The sequence below is a fragment of the Spermophilus citellus genome (assembly GCF_964194105.1).
Source record: "Spermophilus citellus genome assembly, chromosome: 2".
Lineage (NCBI taxonomy): Eukaryota > Metazoa > Chordata > Mammalia > Rodentia > Sciuridae > Spermophilus > Spermophilus citellus.
The window spans coordinates 167,616,801-167,638,829 of NC_138183.1; the positions used below are offsets into that span (position 1 = coordinate 167,616,801).

The 22,029-nt window shown below is 35.4% G+C and overlaps 1 protein-coding gene across 6 annotated transcripts in view; it reads right to left on the reverse strand.

The window, feature by feature from the left end:
• Positions 1–22,029, reverse strand: part of YAP1 (Yes1 associated transcriptional regulator) — a 116,056-nt gene that overhangs the window by 38,526 nt on the left and 55,501 nt on the right. For 3 of the 6 annotated variants that reach the window (XM_081261246.1, XM_081261250.1, XM_081261249.1), the window contains exon 4: positions 1,427–1,540. In XM_081261246.1, the coding sequence (XP_081117372.1) occupies positions 1,427–1,540 (114 nt within the window). Of the gene's footprint in view, positions 1–1,420; positions 1,541–22,029 lie in introns of all 6 variants that reach the window. The other 3 variants (XM_081261245.1, XM_081261247.1, XM_081261248.1) reach the window with 1 other exon arrangement.

The window sequence follows — 22,029 nt, forward strand, 5'->3', positions numbered from 1 at the left end:
AATTATGAGTTAATTATCATCTTTCATAATTTAAGGATTTGGGGGGTATTTTACTCATAACACTATTCTTTGAATTTTCCAAAATGTGGACAAGTTTAATTCATTCCAATAAATATGATTTAAGGAAACATGTCCATTGTCATTCCATTCCATACAAATTTATTATATTTTCCACCTTACTTGATTTCCTACTTCAACCACAGGCTTATTCAAACATTAAATAAAATCTGAAGCTGCAAATTATTAACGTGACACACTGTTTTGTTTAACACCCAAAGAAGTCTTAAAGCTCAAAAGCCTGGCATTTAAGAAAAACCGGATCTCTGTCAAAGTCACAGTCTCTGCCTTGATCGCACCTTTGACTTTACTTTGAATAGAGGTTTCGGTCAGTCAATGAAGCCAAATAGTCAGGCAATCTGAGGTAAAACTGAATACTGTTTGTTTTTAAAGCATATCTAAGACACAGGAGAACTTGTTCATAATGTTCCTGACAGGGAAGTTGTTTTATCCAACCAACTCCCAATAATTTTCTTTTTCTTTCTCCTCCTAGAGTTGTGTTTTGATGGCATTCAGAGTTAATTCTTCTTTCTATAAGGGCCTCACAGTTGTTGTTAGGTCAACCCCTGTACAGCTTCAAAGGTTCCGCATCCCTTCAGTCTGACATACTCCGTGATCTGCACGTTGTTTTCATTAAACTGCATCTAGTCCATGATGAGAGCTTCAAAACCACAATTATCTGCTTCTTTTTAGATTCATTTTTCCATGGCTTTGGAAAAATATCTCAGAAACCCAACTGAAGAAACTAAAAACAGTGGGAAAATGTGGATAAAAGGGCACTAAACAACTTGTATACTTTTACTTCTTATATAAAAAACAAAGGGAAGTATTTTTATTTACAAAAAAGAAGGGGAAAATGCTTTCATTAGACCATTTCTAGGGCTACAGGTCCCCCCAATCACTACCACTTAGAATAACGCTCAAGCATGGGATAGTGCCCATCACTCTCAGAAGTTAAACATAAGCAGACACCAGGTCACTGACAAAAGCTGGTATTCCAGATTTTCAGTGTTATCTGATAGCCTAATTATTTCAGTGTTATCTGACAGCAATCAGGTAGAGAGAGACCATTATCAACAAGGTGGATGTGTTTCCCCAAAACATGAATTCTGGTTAGTAAGTAAGTAACAGTAATTCTGATTAGTAAGCGACTATACCATTCTCTCATCCAATCCAGACTAAAAAGTCAAGTTAGACCTAAACCTCTAAAATTGAAAATGAAAAGGTAAAAAAAACAATAATGGGAAAAGTTCAGTGAGCAGTCATTTTTAATTCTATGAAGCAATGCAGTTTTAAATGTGCTTTCCTAAATTCACACATTAAAAAAGTAATCAAAAATATCTAAAAAGGTTTTGAGATGAACCTTTACCAAAACGAGGGTCAAGCCTTGGGTCTAGCCAAGAGGTGGTCTTGTTCTTATGGTTTATATAGTAAATTTCTCCATCCTGAGTCATGGCTTGCTCCCATCCATCAGGAAGAGGACCTATAACACAGAAGAAAAAATAAATAAATAAATCAGGATTGGTTTCAATTTGGTGCACCTAAGGAAAAAAAAAAAGTGGGAAGAATGCTATTTTAAAGAGAAAACACATCTTAACATAAAACAATTCATTAAAACAGATTAAAAGTCTGTGTTCAGAGAAGAAAGTTAAACCTTGTACCTAATTTTTCTCAACTAAAAAGAAACTATCAAATAATAATATTGACATCCCCAAAGACACAAATGACAGGGAAAAAAAATCCTTTTGGAAGTCATAACCCAAATAATTATTACTGTTAATACAAGTCATGGAAGTGCTATAGTACAGGGACTTAGTTCCCAGTCCAATCAGTTTTGTGACAGTACCTTATTAGGGACTTCAAGGTTCTGCAATAAGAAATACATGCAGGTGTTTTTAGAACATCTAAAATATTATAAACATTTTATTTAATACAGTGCACACTTTTAGCAAGAACTGCCAAGCTCCATTTATTTCCATTATTTATTTGACTGGCTTACACCAAAAAAACTATAATTCAGAAAACTACTGTCCAAAAAAGCACATTTTTAAAAAGGCCAGGTGGGGATGGATAGTTGGAAGTTTGCTAAAAGCTTGGAAGAGGGGCAGAGTTAAATGCTAGTAATGCTAATGCTGTTAGAAAGCAAATTTCTCGAGAAGAAAAGGAGGAAGACGAAACATTTCAAAGCTACAGAATGAAGAAACAACATCTGGGAGATAGGACTATAGAATACTCTTAAGACTTTTGTTTTAATGAGGGTAGCCAGACAATTGCTTTGGGGAGGTAACAGTCCTTGGATAACTTGGATAAACAAGTCCAACAGTAGTCAATGAATGCCTTTGAGAGTTTCAACAACCACAAGAAACTTTCATTAGAAGCTTAACTATGCAGATTCTTTCTTTTGCAGTACCAGGGTCTTGTGCATGCTACCACCACACTATATTTCCAGTGTGACTCTATATCATTTCTCAGTAGCATTACTCTTCCCCTTAGTTATCCGAGTTAGAACTACAAGACGTATCTTAGATACAAACAAAACTTTTCCTACCTGCTCCATCCATTTCATCCTGGACATTTCAATTTCATTCTGATTTATCTCCCCTAGTTGGTCTCTAAGAGCTCAGACATCAATATTTACCATCTCTTTTTCTTAACTGTCAGAGCTTCCTTCCTTGGTGTCTGACTTCTCATCTCTTTTACTCAACTACTTCGTATCAAACAGCCACCAGGGTTTTCTTAAAATTCTTTCTTTTTGTGCGGTGGGTTAGAGTCTGGGGACAAACAAGGGCCTGGCAAATGATAGGTAAGTGCTCTATTTCTGAACCACATTCTTAAAGTCCTTTCTAATCAACTTTTATATGTCACTCCTTCTCTCACTAAAAGTATTTCCATTGCTCTCTACTATCAAAAGGAAAATGCCCAAATCCTACACCAACTGGACTGCCTTCTTTTTTTCTCTCTATTTTTCAGTACTGAGGATTGAACCCAGGGCCGCATGTACACTGGGCAAGGGCTCTACGAATGAACTACATCTTTAAGCAGGGTCTCACCAAGTTGCTCAGGCTGGCCTTGAATTTGTGATCTTCCTATGTCAGCTTCCCCAGCAGCTAGAATTACAGATGTGTGCCACCTCATTCTTCTTCTTTTCTGGTACTGGGGATTTAACCTAGGAGCTCTTTGCCACTCAGCTTTATCCATGGCCCTTTTTATCTCTTATTTTGAGACAAGGTCTTACTAAGGTGTTGCGGGTCTCATTAAGTTGCTGAAGCTAGCCTCAAACTTTCCATGTTCCTTCCTCAGCTTCCTGAGTCACTGGGATTACAGGCATACACCCTTGCATCCAGCTGGATTTATTTCTTAAATTGGCTTCACTCTCCCAATTTTCTCAACTTTCCATGAAGTTCTTCTTTGTATACATTTATTGATTTATGCTATTATTAACAAGAGTACATTGTGAGAGAGCTGATAGCAATAGCACCTCCACCACTAATAGTTTCATCATCACCAGTACAAGATGATGAAATTACACATTTAAATCCACAGATTCGTGATCTGCCCAGAACTCTGAAGGGCGGTGGATGGGAGAGATTATTTGGAGACTGAACCTAAGACCTGGAAATGTGGGATTTGAAGGTGACTTAGGGGACTAAGAACTGGGTCTCTCACTACATGAGTGGAAACCAGGGGAGATCCCTGGTGTACAGTCCGGTGTGGACCAGCAAGTATGGGCACTGAGAAGTGTGATGATTTAAAATCTCCAGACCAACTGGCATTCAGTAAGAGTCTTGAACCTACATAAGCCTGAACCCTGCCTCCAAATATTCCACCTAAGGAATTACCTCACTCACTCCAGCAATCCAGAGGATGAAGCATAACCCTCCAGATGACCCCACCTAAAACTACTGAGAATCTTTTAAACTCCAACAGAAAGAATTCTTAAATTCATCAAGATCATTTATTTTTTCTTACTTTTTTTGTCTGTTTAATTGTGGCCTTAATGGTACATGGGCATTTATACATATTCATATTTTTTTCTAATTTCTGACATCTTTGAAGCAAGTTATTTTTTCTGGATAAGTTTTTTGTGAACAAGGATGTTTGATGAGTATATTTTAGGTTTATTTGTTTGTTTGTTTTTGTGGTGCTGGGGATTGAACCCAGGGCCTTGTGTATGTAAGGCAGGCACTCTACCAACTGAGCTATATCCCCAGTCCCTCTTTTTTTTTTTTAATTTTTACTTTTATATATATATATATATATATATATATATATATATATACACACACACACACATATTTTCTTCCTGTTTCCCTTGATTCTCTTTTCTTCTGCTAACAGCCATTCTCTATTGTTCTCTTTCACTCTTCCTTTAACTTTTTACTTCTTCTCTCTTCTTCCCTTAAAATCATCACATCTTATATCACTTCTGTTCCCCCCACCCCCGTCTACCATTTGAAACTATAAACCCTTTTGCAAACTTGTTATTTTTATTGTAGGCAATAGCTTATCACATCATTTCTATCTGTTGTGATAATTAAACCAAATAATAATTATTTGGTTTAATGCTGTATAGTGTTTGCATTAGTGGTTATTATTATTTTGTCTCCCCCTAAACAGCAAGATAGTGGAAACCTTAAGGGATACTTTAAGTCCACAGGGCAGAAACTCTATTACCTTAGATCCATACTCTCAGATAGGTAGACACAAAAATAACATGAAAAAGCAAGGAAACAAACTGCCCCAAACTAACCAATATACTCCAATAACATAATATATTGACACCATAGCATTAGAAATGTCAGGAGTTCAAAATGTACATAGTTAAGCTGATGTGCAAATTAAGGATGGTATAAGAAATGAAATTAGAAAATACAGGAAGTAAATCACTTCAATAAAAAGGCAGAGATTAAGTGGAAAACCTTGAAATGAAGGAAACAAGTAACCAAATTAAAAATTCAATGGAAAGCATCACCAACAGACCAGACCACTAGAAAGACAGAACCTCAGGCAATGAAGACAAAATATATAATACTGAAAACAGAATTGACCATGGAGAGAAGATATTAAGAAACCACATACAGAACTTACAAGAACTATAGGATACATGAAAAGACCAAATTTAACATTTATCAGGACAGATGAAGGCACAGAGATACAAACCAAAGGAATGCACAATCTTTTTAATGAAATAGCATCATGAAATTTCCCAAACCTAAAGAATGAAATGGAAAACCAAATACAAGAGACTTACGGGAACCAAATGTACAAAATTATAACAGACCCACAACAAGACACATTATAATGAAAATGCCTAACATACAGAATAAGGATAGAATTTTAAAGGGTGTAAGAGAAAAATATCACATTACCTATAGGGAATAACCAATTAGGATCTCAGCTGATTTCTCAACCCAGACCCTCAAAGCTAGGTGGTCCTGGAATAATATATATCAAGCTCTGAAAGAAAATGGATGCCAATCAAGAATCTCATCCAGCAAAATTAAGCTTCATATTCGAAGATGAAATGTAAACCTTCTATGATAAACAAAAGTTAGAAGAATTTACAACTGGAAAGCCTTCATCTCAGAATATTCAACAAAATATTCCATGAATATGAAATGAAAAAAAAAATGAAAACCAGCAAAGGGAGGAACTACACTAAAGAAATAGTCAATCAAAGCAGAAACTAATTCAAATTAAAAACTAGAAATAAACCCAAATGACCGAGAATATAAATCATATCTCAATAATAACCCTGAATATTAATGGCCTAAAACCATCAATCAAAAGACACAGACTGGCAGATTGGATTGAAAAACAAGACCCAACAATACATATGCTATCTCCAAGAAGACTTACCTCATAGGCAAAGATGTCCACAGACTGAAGGTAAAAGGATGGGAAAAAACATACCACTCATATGGATTGCGTAAATGAGCAGGGATTTCTATCCTTATATCAGATAAAGAGGACTTTAAGCCAAAGTTAATCAGAAGGGATCAAGAAGGCCATTTCATACTGCTTAAAGAAATTACACATCAACAAGACATAACAATCGTAAATATTTATGTCTCAAACAATGGAGTATCTACACAAATCAAATAAACCCTCTCAATTTCAAGAATCAAATAGACCACACACAATAATATTAGGTAACTTTAATATGACTGTCAATACTGGTTAGATCCTCCAAACAAAAACCAAAGAAGCTATAGAAGTAAAAAATACAATTGATAATTTGGACTTAACAAACATATAGAATATTTCATCCAAAATGACTGAATACACTTTCTTCTCAATAGCACAGGGATCTTTCTCTAATACAGACCATGTTATGTAAGCTATCATATATGTTGGCATACAATTGTAATATTACCTTAATATATTTTTAGCATCTGTAGGGTTATTTAGATCTCTTTTTCCATTGATATTAATATTTGTTTTCCTTATTTTTTCTTGATTAGACTCCTTTGATTTTTATTAAATTTTAGCTGTATTATTTCTTCTCTATTTCATATATATCTGCTCCTATGCTTATTTTCTCCTTCCTACTATATAACTTGAAAGTAATTTTTTATTCTAGCTTCTTTCTGATACAAGTACTTTAAGTTACAAATGTTCATCTAGTACTGTTTCATCCTGGAGTTGCTGTTATTTTAAGCTTATATTATCACTAGTTTAAAGCACTTTTTATTTATGTTTCTTGTACTTTCTTCCTTGGCTTGAGATATTTATAAGTATACCATTTAATTTTGAAATGTGGGGGTGGGGTTCTATGTATCTTAAGGTGATTGATATCTTTTTTTTTTTTTAAATGAGAATTTTTAATATTTATTTTTTAGTTCTTGGCAGACACAACATCTTTGTTGGTATGTGGTGCTGAGGATCGAACCCGGGCCGCACGCATGCCAGGCTAGCGCGCTACCGCTTGAGCCACATCCCCTAATGTAATAAATCATGCAGGAAACAGTCTGCATGATTTCAAATTTAAAAAAAAAAAAAAAGTAATGGAAATTCTTTTTATATTGACTGTATTGGTTACATACATGTCAAAATTAATCAGAGTGCATACTTCAAAAAGATGCATTTTAGGGCTGGGGTTGTGGCTTAGTGGTAGAGCACTTGCCTAGCACGTGTGAGGTCCTGGGTTCAATCCTCAGCACCACATAAAAAATAAATAAATAAATAAATAAATAAATAGCAGCATTGTGTCCAACTACAACTAAAAAATAGTTTTGTTTTTTTTTTTAAATGTTCATTTTCTGGTACTTCAATTTTACCTCAATTAAAGCTATGGGGGGAAAATTAAAAAGAAAGAATCATATACCAAATTCTTGCCCTCATTTGAGTTTGTTTCTGAGCTTTCTATTGTGTTCTACTGTTTTGCCTAGTATTTTGTCAGTATTATATGGTTTTAATAACATGTAAAAAAAAATCCAGATTTATTAGGTTCTGTTTTTGTCCCTTTATACAGATGACCATACTGAGATCTGAAATAGTCTCAATTTATTTTTAACCTATACAATGTACTGTCCTAAAGATATAAATATATTCCCCTCAAATTTATTTTATGCTAGTGTTTCCTTCTAAAATTAAACTCTAAAAGTGAAAGAGTGAATTTATCCCATTTACTCCCAAGTTTTAATCATGAAGTATTAATTTCAATAAAAACGAGGGCTGGCGATGTGACTCAGTGGCAAAGTGCTTGCCCACCATGTATAAAGCTCTGGGTTTGTTGCCTAACACACACACACACAGAAATTCTAAAAAGCCGGGTAGTGGTGCACACCTGTAATCCCAGTGGCTCAGGAGACTGAGGCAGGAAACCTTCAAGTTCAAAACCAGCCTCAGGAACAGTGAGGCGCTAAGCAACTCAGTGAAACCCTGTCTCTAAATAAAATACAAAATAGGATGGGGACATCACTTAGTAGTCGAGTGCCCAAGTTCAAAAACCAAAAAATAAAAATAAATAAAAATTTTTAAGATCCCACTAAAAATGGTAGAATTAAAAAGTTAAATTCAGGAAATATAAAGGAGGCAATCCTAGGAAAATCAATAGTGTAATCACTATTGTCTATTTTCTCTCTATATTTTGTATTAAAGAATTAAATAATGAGCATATCAATTAGAATACTTATACTAATCACTTCATAAGCACTCAAATGTATATCAAAATATGTGTGCTAAGGGCAGGGGATATAGCTCAGTGGCAAGGCACTTGCCTACCATGCACAAGGTTCTGCATTCAATCCCTACTACCAAGAAACACACATATACACACACATACAATATGTGCACGGCATGCAGAAAAGAACACTTCATATAGTCACTTATGTCTATTTATATCTTTAAAACTTTCTGGATAAAAACAGAATGTTATGTAGAAAGAGGAGGCCCAAGATGGGGTGTTTTTTAAAAAGAATGTTTTCACTGGTACATAATTAGTACCCATTTATCAGCAAATGTTATACTTTCATTCTTTATGGCTAAGTAAAATTTCATTGTATACATATACTATATTTATATTTTCTTTATCTATTTGTTGACAGGTACCTACAGCTGGTTCCATAACCTGCCTACTATGAATTGTGTTGCTGTAAGCAGTGTATGTATGTATCACTATATTATGGTGATTTTAGCTCTTCTAGATAAATATCAAGGAGTGGGATAGCTAGGCCATATAATGGTTCCATTCCTAGTCTTTGGAGGAATTTCCAGACTGCCTTCCAAAGTGGCTGTACTAATTTGCAGACTCACCAACTATGTATGAGTGTTCCTTTCCCCCAAATCCTCGCCAGCATTTATCATTTGTATTCTTGATAACAGCCATTCTAACTGGAATGAGATGAATCTCAGTATAGTTTTTTATTTGCATTCCCTTGATCCCTAAGGATTTTGAATATTTTTTCATGTATTTGTTGGTCATTGTATTTCTTTTGTGAGAAATGTCTGTTTGGTTCATTTGCATAGCGCTTTCTTTATATTAAAGAAACACCTCTGGTAAAAGGCAAGGTGTAGATTAGAAAAGATAACCTTTAAATAGTTTTGCACCACAATTGAGTATTTAGTAGAAGAATTAAAATGGAAAATTGAAAAGAAAAATCTTCAAAGCTTAAATGTCAATTAAAAAACATATAATTCAAATAGAAAAACTTTTTATCAAGTGGTCTTGTGAAGAAATTCAATGCAGATTCCAAGTCATCCCATTAAACTAAGCTGTTAAATACCATTAAACTAGGCTACTAGTTCAAGCATCTGTTTGGGCTAGATAGAATGGAATAAGGACAACAAGTCTAAGAAATCTGGGCTTCCCCCAATAATAAGTTTCTAGAAGACGCCAGGGATAGATCAAAATAAATAAAGATGACTTTAAGTTCAATTTTATATTTGGATTTTAGTGTGCTATAAATATTACCACTTTTCCAATATGCAATATATAAAATGAAGTAAATTTAAGTGGCAAAATTTTATTTACAAAAAAAATGATCTAAAACAATGGCCTTCAAGCATTACTATGTATCAGGATCACTGGACACTTCACTAAAACACATGCTGCTGAGTCTCACTCCTATAGTTTCTGATCAGTGGGTCAGGGATTGGACCTGAAAATTCCCAGATGGTGGTGATGCTGCTGGTCTAGGAAACACACTATGATAACTACTGACTTAAAATAACTGCTTAGCATTCTTTAGCTTGAACATAACTGCTTCTTGAATCTATTCAACTTATATACAATTACATCTGTTCATTGTTAGGCACCATGGGCAGCACATAGCCAAGTCTGCTAGAGTTATATGAGGCAAATGGCTTCCAACTTATCAGAAGGCAATTTAGAAGGGTCATTGTGAATTTTTTTTTTTTTTTTTAATATTAGAATGACCCAAAGTAGAACTGTGGAGGAGGAGATCAAAATTAATTTCTCATCTGTCCTCTAGTGACCAGATAGAAACGAGAAGTAGGCATCTGAACCTAAGAACTGACATGACCCATGGGAATTATTACTGGCCACTTAAATTCAAATAATTTTTAATTAAGAACTCTACTTTCTCAATGTAAAGCAAAGAGCCCTTTCTTTTTGTTAGGAGATCACTTTCTTTATGCAAGGTCATAGCATTTATCATACAGTATTATTTCATTATATGTGGAGTTTTTTCCCCCCATGATTGAAATTCTTGAACACAAAAGCATACACATGCATTTTTCCATCTTATCCAGTATAGTATTACTTAGAAAGAATGGGAATGATGGCTGACATGAACATAATCAAAATGAAACTCAGTTAAAATCCTTTATTTATGTGGAACAAGATATTCTGTTTTATTTTTCTAATTCCAATTTCTCTATTATTTGGTGTCAATAAAACCAAAGGTATAGGGATATAGCAAATCCTTTAATACAATAAGTATTTATTAAGCTTCTACTATATAATCAAGCATTGTTCCATTCCCCAGTGTTAACAGAAATAAACAAAATTGTCCCGATTTTCTGTTCTAGCCAAGAAAACACATTCTACAACATATAGTACAATGTTAACAAATGATAAGCACAGGAAAGGGAAAAAAAAGAAAGGCAGCATAAATGTGGATGAACACAACATACATGTTTTAGAAATGCAGATCAGGATGAGCAGCAATAAGCAGGTGATCTTTAAGCTTTCCTCTGAATGCAATGCAAATCCAAAACAGAATGATCTGGGTCATGAACATTCCCGGTAGGGGACACACACATTGAGGAGGACAGTGTGTGTGAAGGGGACAAAATAAGCAACAAGTAAGGTACAGTGTTTCACTTAGTATGCATGATGACTAGAGGGCTGGGGTTGTAGCTCAGTGGTAGAGTGTTTACCCAGCACGTGTGAGGCACTGGGTTTTATTCCTCAGAACCACACAAAGATATTATATCCATCTGCAACTAAAATATATATATATTAAAGAAAATAGGCTAGAAAATTTTTCATCATTTCAACCAATAAAGGGTTGAATGGGTAATATTTAAGGAGGATTAGTACTACTAAAGGTTAATAACAATTCCCTCAAATTCATGGACAACCTCCAGATAAGACAGAAGAGGCAATCAATATTTTCATCCCAATTCACTTGTACATACTTTATAACTAGATCTTTAGACATGGAAAAGATGGGAGTTAAGGCTAGGCTACCATGAATGATCTCTACACCAAAGCCTTTTGGGGAAGAAGGTAAAAAAAAATAAGTCTTATATCTGGAGGGGAGGGGAAAAGAGGCCAACATTTTCATGAGATGTAAAAAGGATAGGAAATCTGAATTAGGATAAACAAAGACATTAGATGGGCTGGGGCTGTAGCTCAATGGCAGAGAACTTGCCTAGCATGGGTGAGGCAATGGGTTTGATCCTTAGCACCATATAAAAATTAATTAAAGGCATGCTGTCCATCTACAAAAAAATTTTTTTAAAAAAGATATTAGAATAATACAAAATTAGAATTATTTATCCTGGGGGAAAATAAAATTTTTATGTGAGATTTACTAGTACTGCTTGATTAGTAACTTATCTACTGTAACAAATACTACTTCCTGTAATATTTTAAAAACAAATAAAATACTGTCATTATATTGCTGATGACTCAATATTAACTTCCTGCTCTTGCCTAAGGATTCTCTTGCATTAGTAATGAGTTACTAAAACCATTTGTAATATCTAACCAAACAAGGAAGTCTTGATTAACTCTACCACAAGTTAAATGATCAACCTCTCCTTATGACTGCTCCACAATTCAGGAATAAAGAAGTCACCCAGGACACTGATGATGAATAGTTCAAAGTATAGGGCTATCATATAGTTGTTTCCTTAGAAAGTAGATTTTGTGATCCTTTAAAGGAACCTAATCCTAAAATTCTTGCCAATTTTGGTTTTGAAATTCTAGTCTCTTGTATTTTTGATGAGTCACAGACTGTTCTTACAATACACAAGACACTTATCTAAATTCTTTGTTAGCAAATAGTAACTCATTTAACAACCACATGACATAGGTACAATTATCATCCCCACTTTACAGATGAGGAAACTAAGGCAAAAATTAGCTTGCCCAAGATCACTCAGTAAGTTAGTAAGTGGCAGAGCTGGGATTCAAAACTTGACAGTCTAGCTCTCCAGAACACTGTATGATAAACAGCAACCAAAAGTTGTTTTTTGGGTTTTTTCTCCCCCCCGAGCCAGGCATGGTAGCACATGCCTGTAATTCTAGTGACTCGGGAGGCTAAGGCAGGAGGAACACAAGAGCAAGGCCAGCCTCAGCAATCTACAGGCTCTAAGCAACTTAGCGAGACCCTGTCTCAAAAAATAAGAAGGATTGGAGAATTGGCTCAGTAGTTAAGGGTCCCTGGCTTCAATCCCCAGTACCAAAAATAAAATAAATTGTTTAAGCATGTCCTTTTCCTGAAAGTTTCATAAAATCCCATGGCTTCTATCATATTTATATAGATGATTCCCTTATCTTTAAAAGGCCTCTCACAGGGTCAACACTAGGCCTTTCCACCAACTAGATACTGACACTTTGACAAAATACATTCTAATATTTTGAGTTTTACTTAAAACATCAATTACATTTGTCCCTCAAATAAAACTTTCAAAGGAAAAATTCTCAAATCTTAAGTTGTTTATCGTTTATAGTCTTTATAACACTGTATAAATACTGAAAACATCCAACAGTCCAGATTCTATTCCTCCATTATCATTTTACATCCATCCTCACTCAGTCTTCTTTCAGTTAGACAAATTTCTCCTCTCTTCCCTCCTGGACTTTCAATAATGCAGGTTTTTTTGCTTAATTAATACCTATTCATCTCTTGCTGGTGTAACTGCCACTTACTCCTCATTAACCTGGTTGACATAGTTCCCTCTCCTTCTGATCAGGTACCTTCTCTTTGGTAAGATGATTCCATCACTTTAGCTATTTAGTCATCATTCAGCCTCAGTCCTTCCAGCAACATAGTTTGTTTACTCCTGTCTTTCCAGCACTTACCAGTGTCATTGATATACCCCCCTCCTCCTGGCCTCCAACGTTCTTCATTCCCTGAAATTCTACTCTATTCTCATGTTGTATTTTTGTGAAGTTTTTCTCAATTCTGTCCTCCTACTAAGGCTCTTCCCCAACTGTGAACTGAAACTTCATTTGCTTTGATTTCTTGGGTTCTTATTATATATTGTCTTATGCTAACTCTTCTTTTTTTTTTTTTCCAAAGAGAGAGTGAGTGAGTGAGAGAGAGAATTTTTTAATATTTATTTTTTAGTATTCGGCGGACACAACATCTTTGTTTATATGTGGTGCTGAGGATCGAACCCGGGCCACACGCATGCCAGGCAAGCGCGCTACCACTTGAGCCACATCCCCAGCCCTTATGCTAACTCTTCTACAGTGAGTTTAACTAGAGGTCATGAAGTAGTATTACAGGAATAATTTATCATTCTGCCCTAGAATACAGAAGAATTTGTCTTTTCAGCCGGGCACTGTGGTCCATACCTGTAATCACAGTGGCTCTATAGGCTGAGGCAGGAGGATCTTGAGTTTAAAGCCAGTCTCTGCAACTTAGCAAGGCTTTAAGCAAATTAGCAAGACCCTGCCTCAAGACATAAAAAGGGCTGGGATGTGGCTCAGTGGTTAAGCGTCCCTCAGTTCAATACCTTATCCTCCCACCTCCCCCACCCCCCCAAAAATTTGTCTTTTTTCACACTCCCCAGTGGGTATTCAAATTTTTGCACAGTTGCTCAGGACAAAGATGGCAACATTTATCAAAACTACAGCCAGGTCAGTTTATAATACTTTGGGATGTGTAGAGTTGTGACTTTCAAAGGGGACTAAAATTATAATCACCTGATTCTTCTGGGGTTTTGTTTACAAAAGTCTTCCACAAACATAAATATCTGAAATTCATGTGCTTTACCATGTAAGCCCTAAACAATTCCTCATAAAGTTCTGTCCATACTACTAAAGTTATGAGGCAGACACAATGGAAGAAATTTGTCATATACAAATTTGAAGAACTTTATAAATATTATCACTATCTTTTTTGTGGCTTCAATAAGTCAAACATGGGGCAATAAATGCACTTACTGAAGTAAGAGCAGTTCATAAATCAAGTTTTAGTCAAAGGAGCTTTTTCTCTTGAGTTCCAGAGTAACTATTCCCCCACGGCACCCCCAGGAGAAAACTGACCTGAAGCATGCAGCTTTAAGTCATAAACCCAGAGACTGTCTTTTTTTGTTGTTGCTGAGATGGGGTTTGGAGTATCTAGCTATGTTCCCCATCTTGGCCTTGAGGGATAGATACAGTGGCCTCAACCTCCTGAACAGTATCATTTTTGTGTATAGGCCTAAAAGCGTAAAACTAAAAATACTGTAAATACACTGATAAAAATCTGCTTCAGGCAAACAAATACAAGAGTGGCTTACAAACTTACTTAGTTCCCATTACCCCTGATTCAAAACTTACATGATCTGTGTAATAATATGGATTCCTCATTACCTTTCACCAGACCAACAGATGGGCCTGTTGTTCTATGTATTGGATATTCCATTCCTTTTCCCAAGATATGCACAACGCTTCCCCCTCAGTGCCTTCAGATGCTCCAAAGACCTCAATTACAGGGGCCTACAACAGAGATGCTATCTAAAATACCAACTCCATCATCAGCCAATCACTCTAACTCATAACAGTTTTTATTTCCATGAAACATTATGTATTCGTTTATAATCTGCATTCTCATGATTTAGAATAGTTCAGCATGTACCAAATATTCAATGTAGGCTGAAGGAATAGACACACCTTTGCTTTCTTTCTTTTTAAAAAATTTATGTATTTCTTACATACATGACAATAGTGGAATGCATTATATTCATAATTATCCATTAAAGAAGTCTTCTCAGGTTTTCCTACCCCACTACTGATTCATTTGTTTCTCATACTTTCTTAGCATTCAGTGCACACATCTGCCATGACATTCACTGTCATACATAAAAAGTCTGTTGTTACTATACAATCTCAGTAGCCATCACAGTGCCTAGCAGAAAGTATAACATTTGATATTTGTTTAATGAATCTTTTCAGAAGGAAAAAATACAATGTCTCAAAACTGTGAGACAATTAAAAAACATTCCTCTTTGTCACATCATCGTTAGATGAACTTACTAAAAGATAAAGTATAAGCTCAGAAAAGCAGGCAACTCAAGTCTATTATATTTTAACTTGAAGAAATAGCTTAGAGTTTTAGTAAGCTTATTTAGTAAAATTAGTTTCTCTAAAGTTTTACTGAAGCAAAATCAAACAGCCTGTTTAGACTGCTCAAATACAACAATCATCTTTCATTAAAATCTTAACTTAAAAAGCAAGTTTCATTGCCTTATCAGCCTCTTTAACACTAAAAGAAAGTATTATTTTAGAATAGTCGATTGTTGCAGGATTTACTCCATTTCACTTATACTGCCTATATATGGTAGTATATGGACATCATTTTAAAAGAATTAGCATCTCAATCTTTCACACAAATATTCCTCCTATGAGTCACAAAATTATTGTAGCAATTGAGTAACCAGGATTTAGAAATCAGTGGGAAAGACAAAAATAATAGTCTAACACTTATCAAGAGAAGAAATAAAACAGGAATTTGATCTTGCTCTTAAATGTAAATAATTTAATCTTTTTCACTCACTGTAAAGCTGAGCAAAGTTTCAAAAAATATACAAATAATCACTGAAGAAAATTTGAACATATACATTTGTATTTTTAAGTCCTATTAACTCATTTTACTAAGAGAATTATTTAGTAGCAATGACATTCATATATCTAAATTTTTTTCCTTATACAGCGCATCCTCTTACTCTTCTAAATTAGTTTTCCTGGTAAAATTAGCAGATGTTAATATATTTCTTATTAGACTCAGTGCTTATACTAAAAACTTAATAACTTTCAGAATAATAATAAACTTTTAAAGACTTCCACTACATAAAAAAATACTAAGTATATGTGCTCCAAGATCAGGTCAAGACACCAGTAATATTGAGTTTCTCTTTTTTTCCTCTTGCTTTAGAAGCTAATTTCTAAAAGAAAGCAGAAAGGAAAGAATCACTTTACCTGAAATATTTAAGTATCTAATTCAGCATACAAACATAGTATTCCCCAAACACTTGAGTGTTAGTTATTTTGGATGTCATGATTCTCAAATTAAAGTGATCTTTTAAAAAAATGCAACACTGTAAAAAATTACTGATAATTCTATATACACCCACCTCTCAACTAATTTGGGTTTCTTTAAAGAAGGAAGAAAGAAATTAATACTCTAAAAATACCTGGAATCAGGTAACATAAAGAGTGATCCCCAGGAGAGAGATTTAAAAGCTCTTGCCACCAGAATAAACTAGAAGATACCAGCTACTCTGACATGAGTGGCATGCTTCATTATGTACTTAATCAAGACCCGTGATTTCAAAGTTATCAACGGTTGGCCATCACTGGCCAACAAAGACTTCAGAACTCCTATACTAGAGAAAATCTAATGCCATCAGCAACTTGATTGGGCATTATCACTATATTGCTTTTTCTATTTTACAAAAAGATTTTTAAAAAAATCTTCTTATTCTCTGTATATTATTGTTTGGACTTTTATTAAAATGAAATATGATCCCAGCAGCTCAGGAGGCTGAGACAGGAGGATGAAGAGTTCAAAGCCAGCTTTAACAAAAGTGAGGCAACTAACTAAGCAACTCAGACCCTGTCTCTAAGTAAAATACAAAATAGGTCTGGGGATGTGGCTCAGTGGTCGAGTGCCCTGAAGTTCAATTCCCAGTACCAAAAAAAAAAGGGGGGGTGGGGGGGCGGAAATGGACTGACCTACATTTTTAAATAGGAAAAATGATGGCTGTTCCTTTATTACCAACCATCTTCCAGGAACTCAATTATCAAATAAATCAAATGCAAATGAACCAAGTTTTTATAGGACTGGTTATACTGATTCTCAATTATTATTTAGCTTTTATTATTTTCCTTCTCCCTTCCCTCATTTCTCTCAGTGTTGGGATTAAACTCTCACATGTTAGGCAAGAACTCTACCACTGAGCTACCCACTTACCATCTTTTCTTCTTTTATGTGAATTTCCAGAATTGGGGGAGGGGGGTTGTTCAAAAAAACATTACAGATATTTGAGATAGGAGGTGAAAAATAATAGGATACAGTCTCAGTCTCTTTACTGAACTGGCTTTGTTTTTTCATGTCTATTTGATTTCACTTTGGTGTAGTCTTGTTCCATATATTATTATAATATATGGATTTAGAAGTTTCGTCCTTTAATAACCAAGAACTTTCAGAAGAATCCGAAAATTTCTGACTAAGTTAAAAGAAATCTATTTATTTAATACTATACTGCCTATACCAGAAAGAAAATAAATGATTCTGAAAGCCAGAAGAGAAACCCACTACTTTGATAAGAGTCAATGGCCCACATCAATGTTTACAGCAGCTCAAGTCACAACAGCTAAGCTATGGAACCAAACTAGATGCCTCACAACAGATGAATGGATAAAGAGAATGTGATCTCTACATACACACACACACACACACACAAAATGGAATATTACATATTACACAGCCATAAAGAAAATGAAATGATGGCATTTGCCAGTAAATGGGTGCAAACTGGAAACTAGGTATAAGTGAAATAAGCCAATCCCCCCCAAAACAAAGGTTGAATGATTTCTCTGATATAAGGAGGCTGATTCATAGTGGTGCTGGGAGGGGATGCATGGGAGATAAGATGAATTCTAGATAGGACAAAGGGGAGGGAGGCTGGAGAAGGCGGGGCAGAGGGGTAAAAAAGATAGTGAAATAAGATGGACATCACTACCCTAAGTACATGTATGAAGACACAAATGATGTGAATATACTTTGTATACAACCAGAGATATGAAAAACTTGTGCTCTATGTGTATAATATGAATTGTAATGCACTCTGCTGTCATATAAAAAAAGAGCAAAACTACGCAGTTTTGGTTAAATTACGTAGTCATAAAAATGTGAAGAGGCAGGATGATTTCAAGTTTAAAGCTGGCCTCAGCAACTTGGCTAGACCCTATCTCAAAAGGCGATCAATTATTATTTTTTTTTTTTAAAGAGAGAGGAGAGAGAGAGAGGAGAGAGAGAGAGAGAGAGAGAGAGAGAGAGAGAGAGAGAGAGAGAGAGAGAGAGAGAGAATTTTTAACATTCATTTTTTAGTTTTTGGCGGACACAACATCTTTGTTTGTATGTGGTGCTGAGGATCGAACCCGGGCCGCATGCATGCCGGGCGAGCGCGCTACCACTTGAGCCACATCCCCAGCCCGGCGCTCAATTCTTGAACAAGAGTAAAATCATTTTTTTTTTTTAAACTATTTAGGAAACTGTTGTGTGCTTCACTAGAGAGGACACATCCACCACAGCTCAGGGCTGCTTTCTAGATAAACAGAAGTTCCTAGATTGAAATCTTATCAAAATGCCATGATTATAATTTTATATAATTTGAGATATATCTAAATTACAACTACCATGAGGCTGGGGGTTATAACTCAGTGGCAGAGCACACGTTATTATATATAAGGCTCTGGGTTCAATCCCTGGCACTAAGGAAAAACTATAGTTTCTGTGACACTCATTCCAAAGTGTATAAATACCATACATAGGTCCTCATTATTCTTAAAAATCCACTGAAATGGAAGAATGACAAAGAAGTTCCTATAATTCTGAGAAAGCCTACACTACACAGATATATCAATAGCCTAAGCACTTGATTTGACAGCTATGCCTCCATTTGTATTTTTGTGACAAAACTCAAAATAATCCTGACTTAAATTTGTCTGATTCTGGGAATTTTCAGATATGGTTGGCCGCATTATCCATGAGTTCTGCATCTATGGATTCAAGCAGCCATGGATGGAAAATTTTTGAGGGAAAAAAAATGTATTTGTACTAAAAGTGTATAAATTTTTTTCCTTGTCATTATTTAATAACCAATAGTTTAGCAACTATTTACACAGTACTAGGTATAAGTAATCCAGGTACGATTTAAAATATACAGGAGGTGATATGCCTAGGTTGTACTTGAACATCTGCAGATTTTGATATCCATGAGGTAGGAAGGTGGGAGGGGTCTTGGAACCAATCACTCAGGAATGACAAGGTATGACTGTATGTATATCCAATATAATACCTCGTTTTCATTGCAAAACTTTTGGTGACTCTTTATCTTTTTAGGCCTTTTTTTTTTTTTTTTTTTTACTATTTAGGTTAGGTACACAACATGTTAATTAGTCTCTTCCTTTCCTAATTCACTATGCTGTCTGACCATCTCCATTAAAGGCAATGACCTCAAGTGTTCTCTTCAAATATTTTCTCCTCTTTAAAGGACAGTGTTTTTTTTATTAGAAACAACCTTCTTAAGTAAACATCATGCCCACATTCCCCCACCTTCTGAAAAAGTGTTTCCCTAGTACATCTACTAGTATTTTTTTTCATTTATAAAACATTTAATAGATAGAAATTTAATATTAATAAGATGAAATATTTTTGTAATCTTTTTTTAAATTGTTGGTCGTTCAAAACATTACATAGTTCTTAATATATCATATTTCACAGTTTAATTCAAGTGGGTTATGAACTCCCATTTTTACCCCGTATACCGATTGCTGTATCACATCAGTTACACTTCCATTGATTTACATATTGCCATTCTAGTGTCTGATGTATTCTGCTGTCTATCCTATTCTCTACTATCCCCCCTCCCCTCCCCCCCTCCCCTCTTCTCTCTCTACCCCCTCTACTGTAAATCATTTCTTCCACTTGTATTATTCTTCTCTTACCCCTCATTTCCTCTTATATGTAATTTTGTATAACCCTGAGGATTACCTTCCATTTCCATGCAATTTCCCTTCTCTCTCCCTTTCCCTCCCACCTCTCATCCCTGTTTAATGTTGATCTTCTTCTCAAGCTCTTCGTCCCTACCCTGTCCTTGGTTACTCCCCTTATATCAAAGAAGTCATTTGGCATTTGTTTTTTAAGGATTGGCTAGCTTCACTTAGCATAATCTGCTCTAATGCCATCCATTTCCCTCCAAATTCTATGATTTTGTCATTTTTTAATGCAGAGTAATACTCCATTGTGTATAAATGCCACATTTTTTTTTATCCATTCATCTATTGAAGGGCATCTAGGTTGGTTCCACAATCTTGCTATCGTGAATTGTGCTGCTATGAACATCGATGTAGCAGTGTCCCTGTAGCATGCTCTTTTTAGGTCGTTAGGGAACAGACCGAGAAGGGGAATAGCTGGGTCAAATGGTGGTTCCATTCCCACCTTTCCAAGAAATCTCCATATTGCTTTCTAAATTGGCTGCACCTATTTGCAGTCCCACCAACAATGAACAACTGTACCCCTTTCCCCGCATCCTCTCCAGCACTTGTTGTTGTTGGACTTCTTAATGGCTGCCAATCTTACTGGAGTGAGATGGTATCTTAGGGTGTTTTTTTTTTTTAATATTTATTTATTTTTTTCAGTTCTCGGCGTACACAACATCTTTGTTGGTATGTGGTGCTGAGGATCGAACCCGGGCCGCACGCATTCAAGGTGAGCGTGCTACCGCTTGAGCCACATCCCCAGCCCCTTAGGGTGGTTTTGATTTGCATTTCTTTGACTGCTATCGATGGTGAGCATTTTTTCATGTACTTATTGATTGATTGTATGTCCTCCTCTGAGAAGTGTCTGTTCAGGTCCTTGGCCCATTTGTTGATTGGGTTATTTGTTATCTTATTGTCTAATTTTTTGAGTTCTTTGTATACTCTGGATATTAGGGCTCCATCTGAAGTGTATAAAGATTTGTTCCCAGGATGTAGGCTCCCTGTTTACCTCTCTTATTCTTTCTTTTGCTGAGAAAAAACTTTTTGGTTTGAGTAAGTCCCATTTGTTGATTCTAGTTGTTAACTCTTGCGCTATGGGTGTCCTATTGAGGAATTTGGAGCCCGACCCCACAGTATGTAGATCATAGCCAACTTTTTCTTCTATCAGACGCCGTGTCTCTGATTTAATATCAAGCTCCTTGATCCATTTTGAGTTAACTTTTGTGCATGGCGAGAGAAAGGGATTCAGTTTCATTTTGATGCAAATGGATTTCCAATTTTCCCAGCACCATTTGTTGAAGATGCTATCCTTCCTCCATTGCATGCTTTTAGCCCCTTTATCAAATATACGATAGTTGTAGTTTTGTGGATTGGTTCCTGTGTCCTCTATTCTGTACCATTGGTCCACCCAATGTTTTGGTACCAGTACCATGCTGTTTTTGTTACTATTGCTCTGTAGTATAGTTTGAAGTCTGGTATCACTATACCGCCTGATTCACACTTCCTGCTTAGCATTGTTTTTGCTATTCTGGGTCTTTTATTATTCCATATAAATTTCATGATTGTTTTATCTATTTCTACAAGAAATGCTGTTGGGATTTTGATTGGCATTGCATTGAACTTATAGAGAACTTTTGGTAATATCGCCATTTTGATGATGTTAGTTCTGCCTATCCATGAACAGGGTATATTTTTCCATCTTCTAAGGTCTTCTTCTATATCTCTCTTTAGGGTTCTGTAGTTTTCATTGTATAAGACTTTCACCTCTTTTGTTAGGTTGATTCCCAAGTATTTTATTTTTGGGGGGGATATTGTGAATGGAGTAGTTGTTCTCATTTCCGTTTCAGAGGATTTGTCGCTGATATACAGGAATGCCTTTGATTTATGCGTGTTGACTTTATATCCTGCCACTTTGCTGAATTCATTTATTAGCTCTAATAGTTTCTTTGTAGACCCTTTTGGGTCTGCTAGGTATAAAATCATGTCATCTGCAAATAGTGATAATTTAAGTTCTTCTTTTCCTATTTTTATGCCTTTAATTTCTTTCGTCTGTCTAATTGCTCTGGCCAGTGTTTCGAGGA